Source organism: Carassius carassius, chromosome 6 (assembly GCF_963082965.1).
Source record: "Carassius carassius chromosome 6, fCarCar2.1, whole genome shotgun sequence".
NCBI classification, from domain to species: domain Eukaryota; kingdom Metazoa; phylum Chordata; class Actinopteri; order Cypriniformes; family Cyprinidae; genus Carassius; species Carassius carassius.
The window spans coordinates 35,914,233-35,937,628 of NC_081760.1; the positions used below are offsets into that span (position 1 = coordinate 35,914,233).

The 23,396-nt window shown below is 38.2% G+C and overlaps 2 protein-coding genes across 4 annotated transcripts; one reads left to right on the forward strand and one right to left on the reverse strand.

The window, feature by feature from the left end:
* Positions 1-1,277: 1,277 nt before the first annotated feature.
* LOC132142774 (protein PAT1 homolog 1-like) lies at positions 1,278-11,596 on the reverse strand. 3 transcript variants are annotated; one of them, XM_059552884.1, is made up of 18 exons: positions 11,441-11,596; positions 10,578-10,680; positions 8,003-8,400; positions 7,081-7,155; positions 6,788-6,988; positions 6,335-6,436; positions 6,085-6,171; positions 5,765-5,958; positions 5,530-5,680; positions 5,174-5,288; positions 4,889-4,986; positions 4,611-4,670; positions 3,932-4,077; positions 3,460-3,619; positions 3,206-3,331; positions 2,999-3,090; positions 2,692-2,841; positions 1,278-1,810 (listed from the first exon to the last, which is right to left on the reverse strand). In XM_059552884.1, the coding sequence occupies exons 1-18, from the start codon at positions 11,453-11,455 to the stop codon at positions 1,789-1,791; spliced, it is 2,295 nt and encodes a 764-aa protein (XP_059408867.1). In that variant the 5' UTR covers positions 11,456-11,596; the 3' UTR covers positions 1,278-1,788. The 3 variants fall into 3 exon arrangements, with proteins under 3 accessions (XP_059408867.1, XP_059408866.1, XP_059408865.1); XM_059552883.1 differs by lacking the exon at positions 11,441-11,596 and adding an exon at positions 10,765-10,815 and having other exon boundaries at positions 6,085-6,162; XM_059552882.1 differs by lacking the exon at positions 11,441-11,596 and adding an exon at positions 10,765-10,815.
* An 867-nt stretch (positions 11,597-12,463) lies between these two features.
* On the forward strand, positions 12,464-22,084 carry LOC132142772 (SWI/SNF-related matrix-associated actin-dependent regulator of chromatin subfamily A member 5-like). Its single transcript, XM_059552881.1, has 24 exons — positions 12,464-12,741; positions 13,921-14,043; positions 14,156-14,322; positions 14,912-15,012; positions 15,147-15,247; positions 15,454-15,633; positions 15,724-15,879; positions 15,961-16,092; positions 16,240-16,308; positions 16,414-16,523; positions 16,635-16,861; positions 16,956-17,077; positions 17,277-17,429; positions 17,608-17,740; positions 18,042-18,190; positions 18,308-18,427; positions 18,515-18,622; positions 18,713-18,826; positions 18,945-19,067; positions 19,257-19,389; positions 19,475-19,593; positions 21,145-21,357; positions 21,436-21,546; positions 21,658-22,084. The coding sequence occupies exons 1-24, from the start codon at positions 12,661-12,663 to the stop codon at positions 21,721-21,723; spliced, it is 3,111 nt and encodes a 1,036-aa protein (XP_059408864.1). The 5' UTR covers positions 12,464-12,660; the 3' UTR covers positions 21,724-22,084.
* The last annotated feature ends 1,312 nt before the right edge of the window (positions 22,085-23,396 follow it).

The following is a 23,396-nucleotide window of genomic DNA, read 5'->3' on the forward strand; positions in this document are numbered from 1 at the left end:
AGACTTATCTGGGTATTTGTTGTAAAAGAAGGGCACTGTATATGTTTATTCAACTATTCTGTCACTAGAGACTTTAATTAGCTGGGAAGAATCGGAGTAAACTGCGCTTTTGAAAGAGATAGTTCACTCAATCACCTGCTTAATATTCAGGCACTAGTTTGGACAGTCGTGAAGTGAAGAGACCATTTTATTCTTACCTCTAAAACGTTATCATGTAAACGGATTAACTGTTAATCACAGGTAAATTATGAGAAACGTGAAATGTGGATTAAATATAATCCAAGATTTAGAATGACTCGGGGTTAACATTATTCATTCAATTAAAATGATGAATACCTTTGAAATGCTTGCAAATACCTTAACTAGCATTTTTTCTGTAAAAGGGCTCGTACAGGGCAAGTGGATGCTGTGTAAGAAAGTGTGTCTCATGAAGGTCAGCTGATAATACAGCTGGAAGAATTTCTCCCTATGAGCTCTTATTATAAATCACTTTGCTGCAGCACCCAGACTATGGAGGGAAAATATAAATTACATTTTTCCCACAATAAAACCTGTAGAAGCCAGGTTTTGTTATACACTCTGTATTTTTTAATAGCCCATTTATGTGATAGGCCAGTTTGTTTATTGAAATCAAGCAGTGTGAAGTTGATAAAGGAGAGAGATGATCAAAATGAGCAGAGATATTGTCTTTATCAAAGCTGAGAGAAACACTTCCAAGGTCTAAGCAAAAGGGATGGAAATTTCCTCTGTTATGACCTTGAAGACACTTATCAGCTGGTGTGAGAAGAAAGCTTTCGCTCACAGAAAAGTCTGTTCTGCACATAGTGCACAAAGAAATTAACTTCTTCCCAGATGCACCTTGTCTTCCAACCAGACTGAACTCAACCTTGAGCACGCAGAGCCCAACCACCATCATCACTCAACTCCTGAGGCAATATACATATATCCACATGTATGGAATAAAAGATAGGGACAGAGAAGGAGAAGACAAACTCACAGAGAGCGTGAGATTTTATAACACACTATAAGGGGGGAAAAAACATGTTGAATAAGATTGTCATTTTTGTTTATTATGATGTGGATTCTTAGTACTTGTCACTTCTTGAAGATATAGTTGCATAAGGGAATTTTTTTAACAAGTTTTCTAGGAAAAAAAAGGGAATCACCATCGCATATAATATAGTAAAATGAGAATTTGGGAGGAAAAAATATAACTTTTATAAAGGTTTTCCAGATGTATAGGAAACTCCACTAAGACCAAAAAACTACAACCAATCTTTGTATAATAGAAAGTTTTAATTTCATGTTCATCACAGCCATCATGTCAAGATATTTAAAAATGAAGAATACCTTTGTTTAAACTTTCATTTAAGCTCACAGACACACTTGCACAGTCACTCTTTTGCAAACATACATCAAGCTGCAGTGTATAAGAAAAATTAAGATATTAATGTACAGCACAATTATCCTCAAATCTGTGCGTCTATAAATAAGGTCGAATGTTTGTCATGATTGAGCCATTTCACAGCCACACGCTGCGGTCCCTTTCCTGCCTCTTCTGTTCAGAGCTGACCTAATGGAAGCTAAAATACATAAACCTGATCGCCTTTATTGACAAACCTATGGACAACAGTTTATTACCATTTAAACATTATTCTTAGCTATTGTGACTTATAACAATAAAGGAAAAGTGAACTGGCCACACCCTCCAACAAATCACATACATCTGCTCATTCACAAATACATTAACAGTCAGTCTCTCAACAACAGCCACGTTTGAAGTCACTTCTACCTGGTCAGGGCTGTGATCCTGAAAAAACACAAAAAAACAAGTCAATCTAAATGAAAGGCCTAAATGACCTGATCCATTCCTTTTTTCCTTCATCTGGTCACATCCAACAATGAACACAAAACCAAACATTATAAAACATTGTCTTTATGACAGAATTGGGGAAGTCGTGGCCTAATGGTTAGAGAGTCGGACTCCCAATCGAAGGGTTGTGAGTTCGAGTCTCGGGCCGGCAGGAATTGTGGGTGGGGGGAGTGCATGTACAGTTCTCTCTCCACCTTCAATACCACGACTTAGGTGCCCTTGAGCAAGGCATCGAAGCCCCAACTGCTCCCCGGGCGCCGCAGCATAAATGGCTGCCCACTGCTCCGGGTGTGTGCTCACAGTGTGTGTGTGTGTGTGTTCACTGCTCTGTGTGTGTGCATTTCGGATGGGTTAAATGCAGAGCACAAATTCTGAGTATGGGTCACCATACTTGGCTGAATGTCACTTCACTTTCAGAATGATATGGAGTATTCGTTTTATATTTGTGATTATATATTAGCAAAAATCTTACTTCAATCAAAAGCTCATGCATACATATATTTAATATATAAATAACTCAAATGTGATGTCTATAAATTTCACCAGCTCTAAAAACAAAAGTGCAATTTTTGCATATACATGTATAAATTGTTATGACAATAAAATAAAATATATAAATGTGCTTTTTTTTTTTACTTAAATTTTTTTTGTGTGATTTCCATTAATCTCAGTATATTTAAACCAAAAAGAATAGGAATCACAAATATACACAGGTAATACATCTTAAATATTGAATATTTTATAAATATGGATCAGTCTCAGTGTCTTATATCCATTTCAAATCTTGAGCTTGTGTGTATTTCAGTGGACAAACTCACTGTAGCTTCTCCTGCAAGAGCTCGAGTCTCTGCCGGTCCACATATCGAGAGAACAGTGACACTAGGTTTGGGGGAGTGAACAGCGGTGTTGAGAGTGCAGAGGACGGGACCTTCAAAAGCTCCCGCGTCACAGAGAACACCAATTCAGTCCTGGAAACAGAAAGAATAGATTGGGAAGAAGAACACGAAAAAACGTTACGAGACACATGAATCGAATCATGATGAAATACTGCCACACATGAAAACCTGTGGAATACCTAGCATGCATGTAGTGGAAATGGGTAATAAAACACTGACAGATGCTCACCAGCGGTTATCATCCATGAGTTGACAGTTGGGATCGGAGCTCTGCATCCTCTCTCCTTCACTCAGAATCAGATAGAGCAACGTCACTCCAAACTGACAAACACAACAACACATGCTACTGAAATATCATTGTTTAGTCCAACAAAAAGACAGCATGTCAGTGCCATTATTAAAAAAATAAAAGATGTATACAATTTGACAGTGATACCTTATTTTGCAGCACAAGGGGTAGCTGTCCTTCCCTGCCCTGCAGCTCCTGGAGGAGATCGGTGAGGGAGGTACTCGACAAGGACTGGATTACTGCCGTCACTGGCTCTACCAACCAACACAGTACCTATGAGAGAGAGCATGCAAATGAGAAGACGGACTCCTTTTCCTAGTGCTAATCATAACCTATAGAACTTTCCACATCTTATTCTCTTCTCTGAGAGCACACAAAGATCTACTCATCTCTGATCGTACCTGGTCTTGTTTGTCTTTCTTGGCCAGGGCTGGAAGGTTCCTGGCTATTCCCATGACAACAGCAGCAGCGTGGGGCTGTGGCAGGAAGGGGAGGAGTCTGGAGATGAGGCGTTTCCCCTTTCGCACAGACATGATCATCAAGCACTGCTCATCGCTCACTCTGCAGAAGGAAGGAAAGTAGGTCATTACAATCACAAACCTTCAGTTGTTAATATCAGTGATTCCACACAGCTCTTGACTACAGCAAACCATGATGTTAAATATGCATGTTTATTAAAAAATATGATCATAAAACTATTTCTCAACTAGGTAGACATTGCTTCATGTTTTGCTTTTTGCTCATTCAAAAATAGCGGAGAAGTCTAAAGATCCAGGACTTCACTTTGATGTGGTTAATAAGTCTGGACACCCATCTGAGGGCCACTGTGATCAAACAGGCCTGTACTCGTGTGGCTCTTCCTGTCGCACTCACCGGTCGTCCCACTCTTTTTCTCGGAGGGAGTTGTAGAGCTGCACCGTGTGGGTTTTATGCTGTTCTAGCAGGACATCTCTTTGGTGCTCAGGGGTCTGCAAGAACGTCTTCTCAAAGTCTTGCACTTCTAATAATAGACTGTACATCTGCATCATAAAAAATACAGGTTATATTGTATTATTATTTGTTGTCCATTTAAACATTTCTCAGTCTTGCCATTTAAACATTCAAGTATTTTAAACCATTCAAGCACAAGAAGATGCAAAAGATAATTAGTTATGTTGGTAAGGCTAATAGTTAATCGTTGTGGTATCAAATGATTGAGAATTGTGACATTTCACTGGAATCTAAAATGTTTGTCATAACCCTTTTTATTAGAATATAAGGTTACATAGGGCAAAAACTATGAAAACAGCACAATTTGTTTACTTATTTGTGGCCAGTGAAAATTGACAAAAAAATGAATCAAACTGAACCACTTAACTGACTGGGCAAGCAGAAAACAATTCTTAGCATTGAGCCCTAAATTAGGACTAATAACAATAATAATAATAATAATAATAATGTGGTCTTTAAAAAAAATTAAAAAATGTTATATTAAAATCACCTGAATCAGAATAAAAATACCAAGGATTAAAAAAAAAAAAAAAAAAGAATCGTTTTTTTTCTCCACTCTTACCTTCTCCACAGTGTAAAGGATTTGCCGTCTTTTGTTCCACACTTGCTTTTCTCTTTTTTCCTGAAAAATTACAAAATAACATTTGTACAAGGAAACCCTACTATAATAGCATGCACCTTTTGGATAAACCCTTTATTCAAGAAGTAAATGCATTACTAGGGCCAGAGAGTTGAGTGTTTTTTTTGGGGGGGTTCAGTCATAAGTAACCAAAAAATGCTTATCATGAACAGCCTAATAAGTGGTTTTATGTAAAAGGGGTGAGGGGAAAGAGTGCGGACCTCATCATCAGTGCGAGTGGTCACCACAGCATCAATCATTTTCCTTGGATTGTTCACACTGGAGACAGTGAGTTTTCCTAATGAGCCGGCAAACTGCACTGTGACAAACACAATCACAGAGTATTACATCATTAGAACGGATCATGACCTGACAGAAATGCACTAAATAAAATATGAATTTTATTAAATAAATTAAATATGAATTTTGGACCCTGCTTACAGAGCAATAAGACACACATTTTTTAATAAAGGCCACTTTGCCATGTCTTTTTTTTTTTTTTTTACCTGGCCGATAGGTGTGCTCCAGTTTAGCCACCTGAGGAGTGATGAGTTTGGTGGTGTGCTCCTTCCTGGTGTCTCGGTCCCGCTCCTGACGCTTCTCCATCTTCTCATAATAATTCTGCAAAATAATTGATAAGCACTATAAACCAGCAATATCTCCACAACATTTTACAATGATGTTTCTCAAAAAAATAAAAGTCAGAAAATAACTAAACTTTAAAGGTTGTAGATAAACTTTGATTTCTCAAGCCTTGTCTGATTGTTTAAAACAGTTTAACAAGCATTGAAGAATTTAAGCAAAGGTTTTCATTTGAATTGATGCGTCAGTCTTGGGTAAATACAGGTAAAAGTGTGATTACCTGGTAATAGTAGTCATCCAGATATGGATCAGTGCTTTGCAGCTGCATCATTTGGATTCTTGCTACCCATTCCTTCTCTCTTTGTGTCATCAGATTGCTGTAAGGATCTCTATTTCTCCTGTCTCCAACACCTCTCCCGCCGACGTGATCACTGAGTGTATGAGAGACACAGAAACTTTTACATGAGGCCTTTCAAAGTGGTGCTTCATCCAGGGAGAGGACTGATGGTACCCACCCCAAGCCTCTGTTCTGCATCCTCTGGTTGAGCATCCTGCGGTGCTGTGGGTGGAGGTGGGTGGTGTTGTGACGGATGGGTACGTGTCCGAGAGGTGGCCCATGGGGACCCAACCTAGGGCCAGACTGCCCAAAGAATGGCCTGAAACCCCCGACACCTCCCTGTAATAATGTGGGAGCTGGACCACGTTGGAACTGGCCAACATGAAGAGCGTAACACAAGATAAAAAGAAAGTTTGCCATGTTTCTATGTTTTGAACATGGAAACTGTAGAATTACTCTTACTAAATGGTGTTTACAATTACGGTCTCATTAGCTCACCTGAGAGTTGAGAAGTTGGGCTCTCTGTATCTGAGACAGAACAGGACCAACACCAGCAGGGAATGGAGGATGGGTCAACTGTGAGCTCTGAGGGAATATATATCAAAATAGATATGAAACCACATGTCCCCTAAAGAGAGCCCTTAAATAGGCATCAAACTCTGGAAAAGAGTAAACAGCTTTGCAATGTATTACAGCACCACCATCAGGCTGTTGGAATTGAGTTACTCTGAAGTGATCTGGGACTTACAGCGATGCTCCGGAGGTTGTTGGGGGACAGACGTTCACCGAAGGGAGGTGGATAGCGCATTGGCATAGAGGCTCTCACATGAATGGCTGGAGGGTGATTATTCTGAAGAAATGAAACAAAAACATGCAGTCAGTGAACCACTTTAATTCACTGTAAATCATTGTATCATCCATAAATTTTAAATCCATACATATACAAATTCCTTGGGTAAATTAAGAAGAAAAAAGTACATGTTCTTGTACACTTTTAAACAATTTTAATGCATAATTTTTTTAGCTAACGGAACTGTTGTTTCATTAAAAAATTTATGGTTCCTCTGACTGATAAAAATAATTATTTAAAAATAAACTACCTATGATTTGAATACATTTTAAAATGCAATCAAGTCAAAACCATAATTATTATTATTATTTTTTAATAATTCCACATTTTTAAATGGTGATGTCATCTTACCTGCTGATTGTGGACATGACTCATGGGCTGTTTTGGAGGTGTTCCAATAGGTACAGCTCTTACAGGTGGACTTCCAATCACAGGTGAGCTGGAGCGAGGAGGTGGAACCCTTTCAGATAAATCTCGCCCTTCTTCTCTGCTCAGTGCTGGAGGCCGATTCGGAAGCCCAACCTCTTTGATAATGGACATAAGTGTTTTGTCCTGAGTAGTGAATGAAGACATTTAGAGGAACAGCACAGAAAGATAATCAAGCAAACTCAAGGAAGCTTTTTTAGTATATACATGTGCTTTACCTCTTTTTGAGTGAGTAGTCCAGAACTAACAGGACTGAAGCCCATACTGTTCTCCCAAATACTGTGAGAATTTATCTATGGGGAGGAAATATTGGTAATTTATAATGAATATTTAAATATCACAGTGACAAATTTGCATTGTTTTCTTTGACACATCATAAAATAAACCTAGGCATGCTGCTAATTTAACCTGAAGGCTCCTACATATGTTTAAATGCTATTTTATCCACCTGCATTTAAGGCAGACTAAACATAAAATCAATGTAAGAAAACACAATTGGAACCTGCAAGCTCTTGCATAAAGAAGATCTGTGAAGTTGCAAAGACTAAGGTCACAAATCCAAAGAGATATTCTTTATAAAAGTTTAAGACTCTGCCACACACCTAAAATGGCTCATTCAAACACGTATTTGAAAAATAATGTGTTTTTTAAACATTAAAATTACATTAAAAAAAACATTACAATTTATAATCTAGAGATGTTAATCTCTCAACTTGATTATTATATTTAAAATATTAAAACGAGAAATATTACTACTGTAATTTTAATTAAAAAAAAAAAAAAAAAAAATATTTCAAACAGGTATTTAAGAAAACGTTGAAAACACCAGATTATAAATTGCTCACGTAAAAGCACAAAGTACTGTGTTATACTATTAAATATATAGCAAATATACGGAATTAAAATAACAGTATTTGCAATGCAATAATTAGTGTATTGGCTTTATTTCAATTAATTGTGCAGCCCTTTTTTACACGTGGCAAACATGTAGCATATTGCCAAACCCTTAAAATAACTGTTAACTAAAGTTAACTGCTGCAATCCACACCTTGATGATGGCATTTTCATGCTCATAAACAGATTTGCAAACTAATTCATATCAATAACAGCTTTATTTTATGGTGATACCATCACACAAACCTGTGAAAGAGGAGCCGGCCCTCTATGCATGACACGCTGCTGTTGTTGGTAGTTCAGCAGCAGAGACGACTGTCCAGCTAATCCCGAGGGCTGAGGAGTCTGACCGGACAGCATCAGAGGACGTAGAGATCTGTCTGAGCTGGCGGCACCCACTCCAGCAATAGCAGGATCCGAGCCCAAGATGAGGTGAGTCAGTGACTCCGCAAGGTCACCACCCCGTTCATCTATGTTAGGGTAAAGCCGGGAGGAAGAGGAGGGTGGATGATGGGCCGACGAGTGGGCATCGCTGCCACCGAGAGGGAGATCAACAGAGGCGTCGTCACCTGCTCCATGCACCTCGTCTCGTACCAGCTCATCAAGCTCTGCGAGGCGGGCATGCTCCTCCTGCCAATCATCATCTAGAGAGGAAAAAAACACAAGGTGATGTTACAATCTGATATGCCAATTAGGGCTGTGTTCAAAATATTTATACGACAATGTATAGTCACAGAGATTTGACGATACGAAAATCGATACAGCCGGCCCTGTATCGATTTTGACACGTGCACAGCAGTGGACAGTGCTTCATTTGAATACAAGAATATGGTTTAAAATTTAGTAGAAAAGTGCAAGGTTTCTAAAAAATAATGAATAGAGCTTAATATATAGGCTACAACAAGGTTGAATCTGACCGCACAGGAACAAAACCGGGGTTGCCTTATATAAAAAGATGTTATCCCCAAAACATTGCACAATACCCATTAAATATCTGTTAAGTGTGTTACTTATCTTTGTCAACCTGGCAACCCTGTGCACGCTTGCTTTCTGCAAACACCTGTTAGCTTACAGTTCAGCGATCTCCACTTCAATATTCTTTTCTCAGAACATTGTAATTTATCGAGTGTTTATTTACACGAGAGAGAGAGAGAGAGAGAGAGAGAGAGAGAGAGAGAGAGAGAAAGAGAGGAGAGAGGCTGTGCACATAATAATTACCTCCGTTTTGTTGCATTTCTCTATTAAAAGTGAAGCTGTGGCTTTAATTCTTAAACAATGATGTTACCAGTCCTTGTTGAGAAAGATAATGTAGCTCTAGAGCAATTAAGCAATTTGTAGTTTATTAAAATATGCAGGGCAGTGTACGGGTTGGTACAAGTTTCGGCTGTTTTTTTTTTCGATTGTGGATTTAATGACGTAGACGAGAAGGGAACTCCTTATAGAGGAGAGTGAGACCGCGCACATCAACGTGCTTCAAAATCACCGACAGCGCTGCTTAGGATTTGTTCGAGAATGCCTCCAAATAAGTGCATTTTTGGTGTTCACCTTCCCAAAGAACCCAGTGTTACATGAACAGTGGATGCAGTTTTTCCGGGGCAGTAACGGAGTGTAGCAAGTTGCTCTGTGTTCTGGTCATTTGAAAGATAAATGTTTTATAAACAAGGCCCAAGTCGATGCTGGATTTGCACATTGTTTGCTATTAAAACATGGAGCCATCACTGTGATAAAAAAACCCATTCATGCAAGTACAATTGCATCAGATTTCTGTATTTTGTTGGAAATCAGCACATAAGTAAATATATGTTAATGGAAATTACACAAAACATCAGTATTATAGCTCCGCTTACGGCATGCCTCCAGGAGCTCGGAAAGAATCAGAAAGTTGTATTTTTCTTTTATAAATATGATAAAACTAAAGACTTTTGGGATATATGAAGGATGCAGTACTACTCTATAGGTACTCAAGATTAACATGAGATTAGGTGAAAATGTGTATGTTAGGTACCCTTTAAACATATGCAATTACCTATATTGTACTGTGGTACGGTTATGGAGGCCCCTCATATTGTAGAGGTCAACTGCTTATAGTTAGCACTGGCCCTTAAGTATGCAGTGTTTCATTAACAGCTGATTTACTAAATTCTACTGGGGTAAAATTCAGTGCAGTCCTTAATTATTAAAAATGTAACCTTTAGACAAAATACATGCCTAATGTTTGCATATGTTTTCTATCATATCTGATACACCAAGCTTTTATGGCTCATATACTACGACACAGTGAGAGTATAGAGCTCAAAAAGGCCCAAAGTGAGCAAAAATATGCAATTTGGCGCAGTTGCTGATACTTATACCAAAAAGTAACAAAGTTTTGATCAGTGAGATCTTACATAGATAAAATGCAAATAAATAACAGTATTCATACTATTTTTCCCAGTGATATGTCTTAGTAAAATGATTTTTAAGTACTTAGTTTTGTGAAGTTTTTATTATCGAAGGCAAAACATAAAATGCAATGCATGAAAACTTTCCTTAATAAACCTTACATTTTAACATGATTTTTCTAAAAAAAAAAAAAAAAAAAAAAAACAACAACATGAAGGTGGATGTTTTTAAAATTACACTAAAATGCCTTTAACTTGCTAAACAAAAAAAGCACAAACTATCAATCAGTGATCTAAAGGCTAAGATTGAGTACAAAGAGTTATTTTCAATGGTTTTGATCATATTGGTAATTTAGAGGCATTAGAAGTCTATGTCTCAAATATGATACAGTAAGCTTTGTAGAGTAAATTCATAATTCCAGGATTGTCGGAAAACTTACCGATTGCACCCGCACCGAAAGTGTCATCATTGAACTGGTCAATTTCATCTTCTTCCTCTACCAACCCTTCCTCCTCCTCCAGGGTGCAGTCATCGTCAAAAGACTGTAAAACAACACAGAAGCCAAACTAAATATATACATTTAATGTAATAAAAAAGAGGGCTCAATGGAGGTGGAAAACATAGACATCTGGTCTTAAGGAAAGATGCTGCTGCAGCCACATACTGTGCTTCTGTTATCAAAGACTAACATGGTTAGTGTTAATCATCCAGGTCCTTCATCAACTAAAAATAATGAATAACTTCTTAGAAACTGTTACCAATACTAAGGAAACAAACTGCAGTAACATCTAATGTTCTAGAAAACTGCAAAAAAAAAAAAAAAAACATGAATATAAAAAAAAAACATCTATGCTCCGAAAACATCATTCTTAGAGTGACGAGATAAATTAAAACTGCTTGGAAACTGAAAGTGATCGCAGTGCGTTAACGTTGAATTGCCCGGTTAAGTTAGTTGACGTAACGTTACTAGCACGGCCTCGCTAACATGCTAACAAGTCCAAATGTTTAATATCACACATCTGGGCCACACTCAAAGCAAAACAGCGGCAATTTGCTATGAACAGTTGGCTATTATAAATTTCACGAAGCTTGTACGTCTTGTTCAATATCAGGACCAGAAGGAACTGACGGTTAGGCCTCACAAACCATTTTAGCTCGCTGTAGGTAACGTTAGGGTCGAAAAACAAAGCGACAATTATCCATCAAAATCTGAGTACAAATCTTCTAAATAACACTTTTCTCATTACTTTTCTTTAAAAAGAGCAATTCTGACGTGTACTATGTAAAAAAGAAACCATTTACCTGAAAATGGAACATGTGTCTGTGTTAAAAAAGGATCTCGATCGTTTGTTTCTGCTGCGCGAGACGCCGCGCGCGCTCAACACACCGTCAGATTCCGCGCGCGCGCGCTCAAACATCACAGAAGTGAATAATATTGCCGTTTATGTGTCATGAAAGATCCAGCTTTCTGTTCGTGTATTTTGGAATCCTGTTAAAAATATATATATTAAAAAAATTTGATGCACTAAATCGCTTACAAATTATGGCAGGAAAGGAATTCCATTGGGTTTCTTGATTAGAAAATATAACACAGCTATCACGGTGTCCGAATAAAATTAAGAAATGAAAAGCATAATGGTATTATCAAACTTACATCAAAATATGAATACTATGGTATATGAATGAGGTTATTATTTAATACCATGGTAAATAGGAGATCAGGGAAAGTTGTCACAAACTTTATTTTAGCAACTAAAAGACAAATATTATAAACAATATAATTATAAGATGATTAGTACACTATATGAAATATATTAAATTAACTAAAATGTTTTACAAGCTAGTTAATTTTGAGAGTTTTTTTTAAAGAATTCAAATACATACCAACAGCTTTAAGAAAATAAAACAACAATACAATTAATGTAAATAAAATAATAAATCTTTGAAAATGTATGAATGTAACATTTTGTAAGATACAGTAATAAACGCGTCCTTTTTGGGGGTCTTTTGGGTCTTTTTTATTAATGCTCATACAAATATCAACAAATAAAAATGATAGACAATGACAACAAAAGAAAAGAAAAAGGGGGTGTTTAATACATTACAAACTGAAAAACAAAAAAAAACAAATGGAGAGACAGGGGTTCAAGGATGACCAAACAGTATACAGCAATTAAAAATAAGAACTTCCCTCAAAAACAAAAACTTCCCTCAAAACATAAAATAATTATCAGATAGAAATTATACCAAAACAGCGCAGATTGGTTTGCATTTCCCTTTTTACTGTACGTATGACGTCACACACGGCTGAAATCTCGCGATAGTCTGTGTCCAGGCCCGTTTTGCGGGAACAGTGTCAACAGAAAAGCCGGGGGCCGTGAATGACGCGTGGTGTGCTTGCTCTATTTGGGCAATATTTTGTAATTCCCCAATCAAACCTATATACTTTTTCGGCTTTTCGTACGTATTTTAAACGGAATTACTCGTATCCATAACGAAATAACGGAATTAGCCAGCCCATCATGTCCCAAACAGAAAGCAGCGTGGAACAGCAGCAGCCGCGGGAAGAGCCGAGCCAACTCCACTCGGCTGCTCCGGCAGAGGTGAGCCCTTCTTTATCATCATATCCCACTAATAATTACATTCCAGCTCATCTGGGACTTTAAAACACGGACTGATGGTGATGGAAACAAAGCGCCGATAAACCATCCGAGCGCGTCTCTGAAAAAGTTTTTGTTAGCATGTACGTTAACGTTATTGTTCCGGCTCAGATGAATAACGTTAGGTGATGAGCAGATCAGCGTCCATTATCACACTCACAACAACATTTTGATCACTTTTTTACACTGGTAAATTGGCAGATTTAGGGAAGGGGTTAGAGAGATGGCCAATTTGATATGTTTTTGTCGTCTGAATAAACTTAATATGACAATCAATGGTGTTGATATTTTGTTACTTTAAGAACGGTAACGTTACTTTAAATTAACCACGTTTCACTACATTTTGACCAGACAGGGATCTTTGTCTTGAACTCCAGTTAAACATTTGGACTCTTCTTATTGTGCATGTAATACAAATTAAAAGTTCCGCAGTGTGGGTTTTCATTTATGTGACGTTCCTATGGCGCGAGTCTGAAGTTGAACCCGCCGCCACCACAAAAGTGTCCTTAATGCTTCACGTTACTTGGTTGACGTTTAGACGTATTTTTAAATATGTGTGCTGCTTTTAGTAACTGCGTTCTTAAACTGTACTAATATTTGTTTTAAAGTGAAGTTCTGATCGAACGCTGATGTCATTTGCATGCTAGTCTAATTGTTAAAATTGACAAATAGCAAATGTAGGCATTTAAATGTATTTTTAGTTGAGGAAACAGACTTAAAAAGTCGATGACGTAATCGAGCCCTCGTGGGCGTATGCAAAGTATTGTCCAATCAAATGCTGCTTGAGTGAAAATATTCCTTTCGTTTAAAGTTTGCGTGCAATTAAACTTGAACCTATTTTCTAAACCTGTTATAGATCTTACTGTGGATGAACCAGCCATGTTTAATTTTTTTTAGTTTGACCACATTTTTTCTCAATCGAAATGCCATAACTTGATTAGGTGTGCATCACAATACAGAAGAAATGATCTGTCACTACTTAAGTTTTTTACAAACTTCCAGTTTCATAGGAAATATCAAAACAACACAAGAAACAGTCCATCAGTCTTGCCTTTTTTGTGTATATATAATTTTTGTCTTTCTGCAGTTCAAGCTTAAATTACATTATTGTTTGTATTCAAGGATGATGGCTCAGAAAATGGTCACGATGAAGCTTCAGATACCGCAATGGATAGTGAAGCGCAGTCGTCATCACCTCCCTCGGCGAAGGAAAAGGACCAGCCGGGTGGATATGAAGAAAAAGTGGTAATGTGTTAGCCTTCCATAATAATCAAAATTACTTGAGTTATAAATATTACAGTTTGCAAGAATGTTGACCCATAATTAGACTTTGACTTCTACTGCTTTGTTTCAACAGAAAACAGATCGGACCAACAGATTCGAGTACCTCCTAAAGCAGACCGAATTGTTTGCTCATTTCATCCAACCAGCTGCCCAGAAGACCCCAACTTCTCCTCTGAAGATGAAGCCTGGCCGCCCTCGCATTAAGAAAGACGAGAAGCAGAACCTGCTCTCTGCTGGAGAGTGAGTTTGACCACACTATTCTAGCAGAATTGTTTTCAAAACTATTTTTCCCATTTGTTTTCTGCATAAAAATTGTACTGACGGTGAAACCACTGATTAACAAATGTATGTTAATAAAAAATCAGTGGGAATTTTACTACAGAAAACACTTTTGTTCTGCTCTATCGATTTTAACGGCATGTAGCCATGGCATAGCCATACTAGAGCTGCATGCTTAATCAAAATAAAAGTAAACTCACGATATGGCTTAGTCAAGTCACCTTAATTTCTATAATCCTTCATACAATACAGATTGTTTTAAAGCAGCTCTGTTAGGATGTTTTTTTTGGTATTATATAATATATTTTTATTTAGTGACTATTATTAAACTTTTAAATTTTTGGCCAAATTGTGCATCTCTCCAAACAAGCAGAGCAAAACTTTAAAAGCACTTTAAATCAGAATTTCAATTACCGTTTTTCCCCCATCAGTCATAAATATTGCATTTATTATTGGTTCATTCATAACTCCAGTAGTGTCTGCTCCTTGTGTTAGTGATGTGTCTATCAGATAATCACTCCCTGCTGATTCGCTGTGCCTTGTTTTGAAGTAACCGCCACCGTCGGACTGAGCAGGAGGAGGATGAAGAGCTCCTGAGTGAGAGCAGCAAGGCCACCAGCGTTTGCACACGTTTTGACGATTCGCCTTCCTGTGAGTTAAACGCGCATTAAAACACTTAATCTCTGTAATAAACACCTATAACAGTGTTTTTATTTGAAATCAGGTCAATGGCCTCTTGGTATTTCAATGAAAGCTTATTGTTGCCAATGAACATTTATTAACAGATGTGAAAAATGGCAAACTGAGAGACTACCAAGTGCGTGGACTGAACTGGCTCATTTCCCTCTATGAGAACGGAATCAACGGGATCCTTGCTGATGAAATGGTATGACTCCCCTCACCATTTCCTTGTCCTTTTATTAGTAAACAACATAGAAATATCATTGTTTTGAAGGATATAATTGTTGATTCCGAGCCTGTAAAAGTTATGGAAACTCCTATAATTAAAAACCAGATTCTGGCTGTTGAAATATTTTAGACTTGTGTCCATAACAAAGATCTCAAACTTGTTGTCTTCTCTTGTCCCATCAGGGTCTTGGCAAGACTCTACAGACCATCTCTTTGCTGGGCTACATGAAGCATTATAGAAACATTCCTGGACCACACATGGTTCTGGTGCCTAAATCCACACTGTATAACTGGATGAACGAGTTCAAGCGTTGGGTTCCCTCTCTGCGTGCTGTCTGCCTCATCGGTGACAGAAATGAAAGAGTAAGAAGGGCTTTCCATTGATCTTATTGTGAATTAGTGCTTGAACACTTATGAATTTATCCCCATCTAATAACTTGCTTCTGGTTGCAGACGGCTTTTATCCGTGACACACTGCTGCCAGGAGAGTGGGATGTGTGCGTCACCTCCTATGAGATGCTCATTATCGAGAGGGCCGTCTTCAAAAAGTTCAACTGGAGATACCTGGTCATTGACGAGGCTCACCGCATCAAGAACGAGAAATCAAAGGTTTGCAGTTTCATCTGTCTTCCACAAACAGTCGCTGGTTTCCTCTAGTCTAAATGTAACTAGTAAAGTTTGTTCTCTCAGCTTTCAGAGATCGTGCGAGAGTTCAAGACCACAAATCGATTGCTGCTGACTGGAACCCCTCTACAGAATAACCTCCATGAGCTTTGGGCGTTGCTGAACTTCCTGCTGCCTGACGTCTTTAACTCCTCAGAGGTGCCACTTCTTTCTTGCATATTGCCGCAAGAACACTGGCACATGCACATGTTGTCATGGGCATAAGAGCCGATTAACTTTCTTTTGAAATCCCCTTTTTGCTGCTGAACCGGTTATGAATGCCTTCTGCCTTTCCATTTTGTGCAGGATTTTGATTCCTGGTTTGACACCAATAACTGTCTGGGAGACACAAAACTGGTGGAACGTTTACATACTGTGAGTTGATTTTCCTTCGGCTCCAATCTAGACATTTATAGCACGAATCAGTGGGTGAATCTCATGAAAATATGTTTGTTAAAATTAAATAATGAAATGTTACAGGTACTCCGTCCATTCCTGCTGAGACGTATCAAAGCTGATGTGGAGAAGTCTCTCCTCCCCAAAAAGGAAACCAAGATGTATATTGGCCTTAGCAAGATGCAGCGAGAATGGTAAATATTAATGTATATCTCTGTTGTGCATTTTATTTTAATTTTTTAGATGTATACATCAAAGTATCAGAATCAACAGACAAATAAGGAGCTGTTATTATTTCCCTTTAGGTACACCAAGATTTTGATGAAAGACATTGACATTCTGAACTCTGCTGGGAAGATGGACAAAATGCGTCTGTTGAATGTGCTGATGCAGCTCAGGAAATGCTGCAACCACCCTTACTTGTTCGACGGAGCAGAGCCTGGCCCGCCCTACACCACCGACCTCCACCTGGTGGTCAACAGCGGAAAGATGGCAGTACTGGACAAGCTGTTGCCCAAGCTGAAAGAGCAAGGTGACCACTTAACTGCAAGATGTACTTCACTGGGGAAAATGTTAAATTGTCTTGACATGTTGCTTTTAACATGCCTCTCTCTTCATTCGTGCAGGTTCCCGTGTGCTGATCTTCAGTCAGATGACCAGGATGCTGGACATTCTGGAGGATTACTGTATGTGGCGTAACTATTGTTACTGTCGTCTGGATGGACAGACTCCTCATGAGGAGCGACAGGTATGATGATGAATTTGCATGATATGCTCCCTATAGTGTGTTTGCATGCATAAGTGTTTTAAAAACAAGACTTTCTTGTTGCACAGCACAAGTTACAGACAGCCATAAATATAAACCTGCCTTCCGTCATGACTGAACCGTTCGGTAATAACTAAACACGAATGAGATTGATTGATAAAGTCTTTAACATTCTCCTCAGATCTCCATCAATGCCTTCAACGAGCCCAACAGCTCGAAGTTCCTGTTCATGTTGAGCACCAGAGCAGGAGGTCTTGGTATCAATCTGGCCACTGCTGATGTCGTCATCATCTACGACTCGGACTGGAATCCTCAAGTGGATCTTCAGGCGATGGTCACTATGCACACTGACCTTTTTTCTCTAGTCTATTCTAGGTTTTCTTTATTTTTTACACTTGTGTAGCTTTTCTCCCTTTGCCAGAATTGATTAAAAAGTCCTTCTCTCCAAAGCAGCATCAGATGTTCTCTGGAATTGAGTGGTATTTCATGTTCACTGGATTTTCTTTGTGTAGGATCGTGCCCACAGGATTGGTCAAAAGAAGCAGGTGCGCGTCTTCCGTTTTATCACGGACAATACAGTGGAGGAAAGAATTGTGGAACGTGCAGAAATGAAGCTCCGCTTAGACTCCATTGTCATTCAACAAGGTAAGACGTGAAACAAACAGGAATCTACTTCCAAGTAATATAAAAAAAAAAAAAAATTTATAATTCATATATATATATATTATCTGTCTCTGTCTGTCTCTCTATTAATTGTAAAATAATTGTAAACATGTACAATTCTCAATTACAATTCATGTGATTGTATGTGTATGATTATTTGATAATTATTAGTTGCTATATAATATTTTATTACATTTAGTCACTCCTTTTTTCTAATTAATTTTCAAATTTTTCAAATTGACGTGACTGTATTATTATAGTTAATACCGTTTCCTCCCAACAGGCAGGCTGGTCGATCCAAACACAAGCAAACTGGGCAAAGACGAGATGCTGTCCATCATTCGTCATGGTGCCACTCATGTGTTCGCCTCCAAGGAGAGCGAGATCACCGATGAAGACATTGATGCCATCTTGGAGAGAGGAGAGAAGAAGGTAGGACCTGATCTAGAGAAATTACTTCACAAAGCTGAACTAAAATGTAAAAGCAACCAGTTTGTTTCAGCTCATTTACAGAAATGTTCTTTCTAACATTTCTAATGGTTGTTTTAGACCATGGAGATGAAGGAAAAGTTGGCTAATCTTGGCGAAAGCTCGCTGAGGAACTTCACCATGGACACAGAGAACAGCGTGTACAACTTTGAGGGTGAAGACTACAGAGAAAAGAAAAAGGTAATGCATTACAAATCGCAACAAGTACTTGTCATTATAGTTTGTGGTTGAAAATGACAGACCGACCTGAACTCACCTCCTCCTCAGGTCATCACTAACTGGATTGAGCCACCCAAGAGAGAGCGCAAGGCCAACTACGCTGTAGATGCTTACTTCAGAGAGGCCCTGCGTGTCAGCGAGCCCAAAGCACCAAAGGTATTATTAGCCCTAATGCTGTTGAGCGTAATCAGCGTTTGAATTGGAAACCCTAGAGCAGTCTTAATGGCCTTTCTCCTGTTCCCTCAGGCTCCCCGTCCTCCCAAACAGCCCAATGTTCAAGACTTCCAGTTCTTTCCCCCTCGGCTCTTTGAGCTGCTGGAAAAAGAGATCCTGTATTACAGGAAGACTATCGGCTACAAGGTGTGTCTATATTTTGAGCTTCAGGTTGGCGTCAACAAAATTGACACTTTGTTCAAAACTCTTCCGAAGCAATGATTCCTACTAAAGTTCATAATGCGTGATGTCACTGCGCTAACAGGTGCCAAGAAACCCCGATCTGCCCAACTCAGCCCAAATGCAGAAAGAGGAACAGGCCAAGATCGATGAAGCTGAACCACTTAATGAGGAAGAACTGGAGGAGAAGGAGAACCTCCTGTCACAGGTAAATCCCACACTCCAGCCCACTGGTACTTCCTTATCTTCTCATGTTTACAGGACACCTTTAAGTATAATTGATCTCCGTGTGATAACATTAAACTCTCTGAATTGTGCTGTCCACTGTTTCCACCTTCTAGAATCCATGAGGTGATGTTTGTGTAGCAGCTCATGTCAGTATGTCTTCTGTACTCAGGGCTTTACTATCTGGACCAAACGTGACTTCAATCAGTTCATCAAGGCCAATGAGAAGTGGGGAAGAGACGATATCGAGAACATCGCCCGTGAGGTCGAGGGCAAAACGCCGGAGGAGGTCATGGAATATTCTGGTATGTCGATGTGCCATCCACCAGCGCACAGCTCAACAGTAGACAGCAAGTGTATGATTAAGATGTGTTTGATTCTTGTGTGCAGCTGTGTTCTGGGAGCGCTGCAATGAGCTGCAGGACATTGAGAAGATCATGGCTCAGATCGAGAGAGGAGAGGCCCGAATCCAGAGGAGGATCAGCATCAAGAAAGCACTGGACTCTAAAGTGAGTCACTCTTCTGTTTCTCAATGCAGGGCTTAAAGTTCTCCGGCACCGTGCCGGATTTCTGGCATGCAGCATTTAATCCTACATGAAAAATAATAATAACTTTTGAGTCCATGCGTTCGCCTACCAATGGTATGACATTAACTAACAGTAACTAACATTAGTAGCCAGTCAGAATGTTTTGCTTTTATAAACACGAGACGCGTGTAATAGTATTCAATTGCAGAGCCTATGAATGGAGAAGCACGGCAAAAAGCTGTGAGGCCAAATGGTCAAATATATCCATCTAGCGCGTATTTACATAGAAAAGCTAATTATAAAGCAGCGAAGCTTTGTAAACAGCTCAGAGTAATCATGGCATCTCCATAAGAATGATATGATTGCCAAAACACATTTACGGGGATTTCTGAAAAGTTCCTGTTCACACGTGATCTATTAATGGTAACTTTACCAGTAATTCACCAGTAAAGACTGTATGTGTGAAAGGGGCTAAACTCTTCCTCTGTATACGCTGTGAATTTTAATCTGGAAAAAACGTGTGCATTATCTCACTAGATTTGAAACGTAAATCATTTATAAACCTTTGCCAACACAGCATTGTATTGTATTGTACATCGCGATTTCAAAATAAATGTTTCTGCACGTGGCCAAATATTTAAATTGAATGGATTTAAACACTGTTTAATCAATCTGTTAAGTGAAACGTCACCAGGCCGTTGGCGCCCTCTGCAGGTATTTGTTTTAATACATAATGTACTTAAGTTATGTTCATGTTTTAGGCATATTACAGTGTTGTTCAATACAATCTTGTAATTTCTTGGTTTTGATGTTTTATTTGAGCCATTTATTATTGCCTCATTGTTAGTTTATATATAAATAGTCATACTAAAGCCTGGTTTTCACAAAATAAAAAAAAGGATTACTAAGTTGTCAAAATAATCAATAGATAAATTGATTACCAAAATAATTAGTTACAGCCCTAGATTAGCTAAAATATTTCTAAATACAACTGCATTGTTTTATTTTTTGTAATAAAAAGAAGAAACATTTTATTGAAAACTTCTTAAAAACAGTATTAAAATATTGTCACATTCTAGTGAACCAAGTATCTGTACTTTGTCTCATCTCATTACCTAAGTGTATTGTCACACCCCTAGTGTCGATAAGTGATGATTAGCTCATAATTTTCCAAGTGTATGATACAGCTTTCATTCTGCAGGTCAATCATATATTCATAAAAAAGAAAATCAGTTTGAATAAAGAAAGCAATAACTTTGCCATAGTATCCTTTCAAATGTTAAAGTTGTCACAGTCATTGCATGTTTTGCATGTGCTGCCCCGTCCCCGGAAAAAAGTTCAGGCTTGGGATTTTTTTTTGCCTTAACCCCTGTCACTTGAAATAAACATCCGACAAAATTACTAAAACTCAACTAAGATTGAAATGAAAACAAAATTTAATTAAATGCAAAATATTACAGACTATAATAGTATATCAATGATACTAAACCAACACTGATTTAGAGGGTTGACGTTTAGTTTTTCTCTCTCCAGATTGGCCGTTATAAGGCACCGTTCCATCAGCTCAGGATCTCATACGGCACCAACAAAGGGAAGAACTACACTGAGGAGGAGGATCGATTTCTCATCTGCATGCTGCACAAACTGGGTTTTGACAAGGAGAGCGTTTACGATGAGCTGCGCCAGTGCATACGCAACTCGCCCCAGTTCCGCTTCGACTGGTTCCTCAAGTCCCGCACGGCCATGGTGAGCTTTATGTGGATTGTAAAGTCACGAGCAATATTCCTGTATCCAAAATATCTTAATACTGTTATGTAACCACAGGAGCTTCAGAGGAGATGTAACACACTGATCACGCTCATCGAACGTGAGAACATGGAGCTGGAAGAGCGAGAGAAAGCAGAGAAGAAGAAGAGGGGCCCTCGCACATCTTCGGTGAGCTTGTGCCTGTCGTATTCTTCATCACAGAAATTCCGGGGGACATTGAAGAGTGAGCTCAGAAGCTGTAGAGCAGTTTTTTAATGACTTATCCCTCTTTTCCCATAGGCCCAGAAACGCAAGCAGGACGGGAGCTCAGAGGCACGTGGCCGCAAGAAGAAGCTCAAATTGTGATGGGCGTCACCCTTTACTTGGCGAGGGTTAGTACAGCGATTGTTGCATTAGTTGTAACGGGTCCCACTCATGTACTGTATGGATTTGCAGCACTGAACCTCACATCCAAGTAGCTTGACCTTTTTAACAAAGGTGTAGAGTTGTAAATTAGATATCTCTCTTTTAGTTTTATAATGTGCTACGGCTGTGCTGTCAGTTGTGTTTTGTATTTATGCCTACTTTTGTTTTTGTACCACATTCCATTTGCTTGTATGAATTTGATTTGCCGTCTTTCCCTCATTATTAGCATCCTCAGTATTGTCTCTGTACCCTCAGTTGAAAAGTCAATTGGAACGTGACAAATAAATATTGTTTTTATAAATACTGCTCAGTATGATTCTTTCACATGAATGTAATATCTGCAGCTTGTATGTTAATGTAGTATTTGTGTACATTTTCAGCAACTACACAGAGAGCTTTAGTGTTAATGGAGGAAATAATGTTTTGTAAATGCTCAAGGAAAAGAAAAAACTCTTTTGCGGTCTTTGTGATTCTTGATGTGCCTCATGCTCAATATCCTTTCTATAATATGCTTCTGTTCTGTATGTTACTCCATCTCCTTGTACTTTCTGTCTCATTCATGTGATTTGTCCTCACCTTTGCAGGTTCAAGTCAAACCTCCTCATCAATCACTTCGTCTGAAGTGAATATTCCAAACGCATTGTAGTTTTAAAAACATCAACGTTAACTAGTTTACCACATATTGAGATGATGTGATATGATGCAATAATCACATCAATACATTTCTAATTATATATTTAAAATTATTAAAAGGTGTAATGTAATTCACAAAGAACAGGAAACCTTTAATTAGTGTAAACAACTGTTATGTCTGCTAAAACAGGCTATGTGCAAAACCAATATTACATAAATATAATCAACTACACAAATAATAATTCAAAAAATGGCAATAGATTAAAAAAAAATTAAGATAGGCCAACATTGCTTACTTCTATTAAATACATATTGGTAAAAATGTTATACACAAACAATTTATTGTACTTTTTATGCATGTTATTTAAAGGGAACACATTAAGCAGTGTTATTTGTTATTGATTTAATATAAAGCACTTTAAAAAATAAAGTAATTTGCATTGTGCATTACATTACTCCCTTCTGAATTTAACTGATACTCTTATTTATGCTGCATATTTTCTGTACATGTTTTTTTTCTCTATGAAAATTGAATAATTCCTCTCTATAAAGTACAAATTAGTCATTTCATTGACATTTACCATAATCAGAATCAGCACCAGTCACAATAAAGTGATTATCAGAGCTTTAGAAGAAGAAGCATATTAATCTTTCTTTTGCAGGACAGTTATGACGGATTGAACCCAGGCAACAACATTGTGTGGATGTCACATCATTGCAGTTAATATGAATATAGAATAGCTCACTGTAATGCAGACACTTAATCACTGTCATTAAAGCACAGCAGCTCCCTGCTTCATCAGTCATTTCATGCGCTTATTCACAGTAAGAGGCTGTAGTGGTGCTAGTTTAAATCACGTAAAACATACCAACAAAAAACTGAATATATTTCTCCAACTTTTCCCCAAAGAAAGTAATAAACTTGGTGTATCGCGAGCCGAGTCGAGCCTTGCCTTTGCGTTTGTGTCTTGCTTATCTGT

Bases quoted from the DNA above. Each gene is read 5' to 3' on its own strand.
- LOC132142772 (XM_059552881.1), top strand. From the start codon at position 12,661: ATGTCCCAAACAGAAAGCAGCGTGGAACAGCAGCAGCCGCGGGAAGAG. The intron at 14,044-14,155 runs GTAATGTGTTAG...TTGTTTCAACAG, and splicing joins GTGGATATGAAGAAAAAGTG to AAAACAGATCGGACCAACAG. The intron at 15,880-15,960 runs GTTTGCAGTTTC...TTGTTCTCTCAG, and splicing joins TCAAGAACGAGAAATCAAAG to CTTTCAGAGATCGTGCGAGA.
- LOC132142774 (XM_059552882.1), bottom strand. From the start codon at position 10,800: ATGTGGCTGCAGCAGCATCTTTCCTTAAGACCAGAT. The intron at 3,620-3,931 runs GTGAGTGCGACA...TTCCTTCTGCAG, and splicing joins GAAAAAGAGTGGGACGACCG to AGTGAGCGATGAGCAGTGCT. The intron at 1,811-2,691 runs GTGAGTTTGTCC...GTGTTTTTTCAG, and splicing joins CTCTTGCAGGAGAAGCTACA to GATCACAGCCCTGACCAGGT.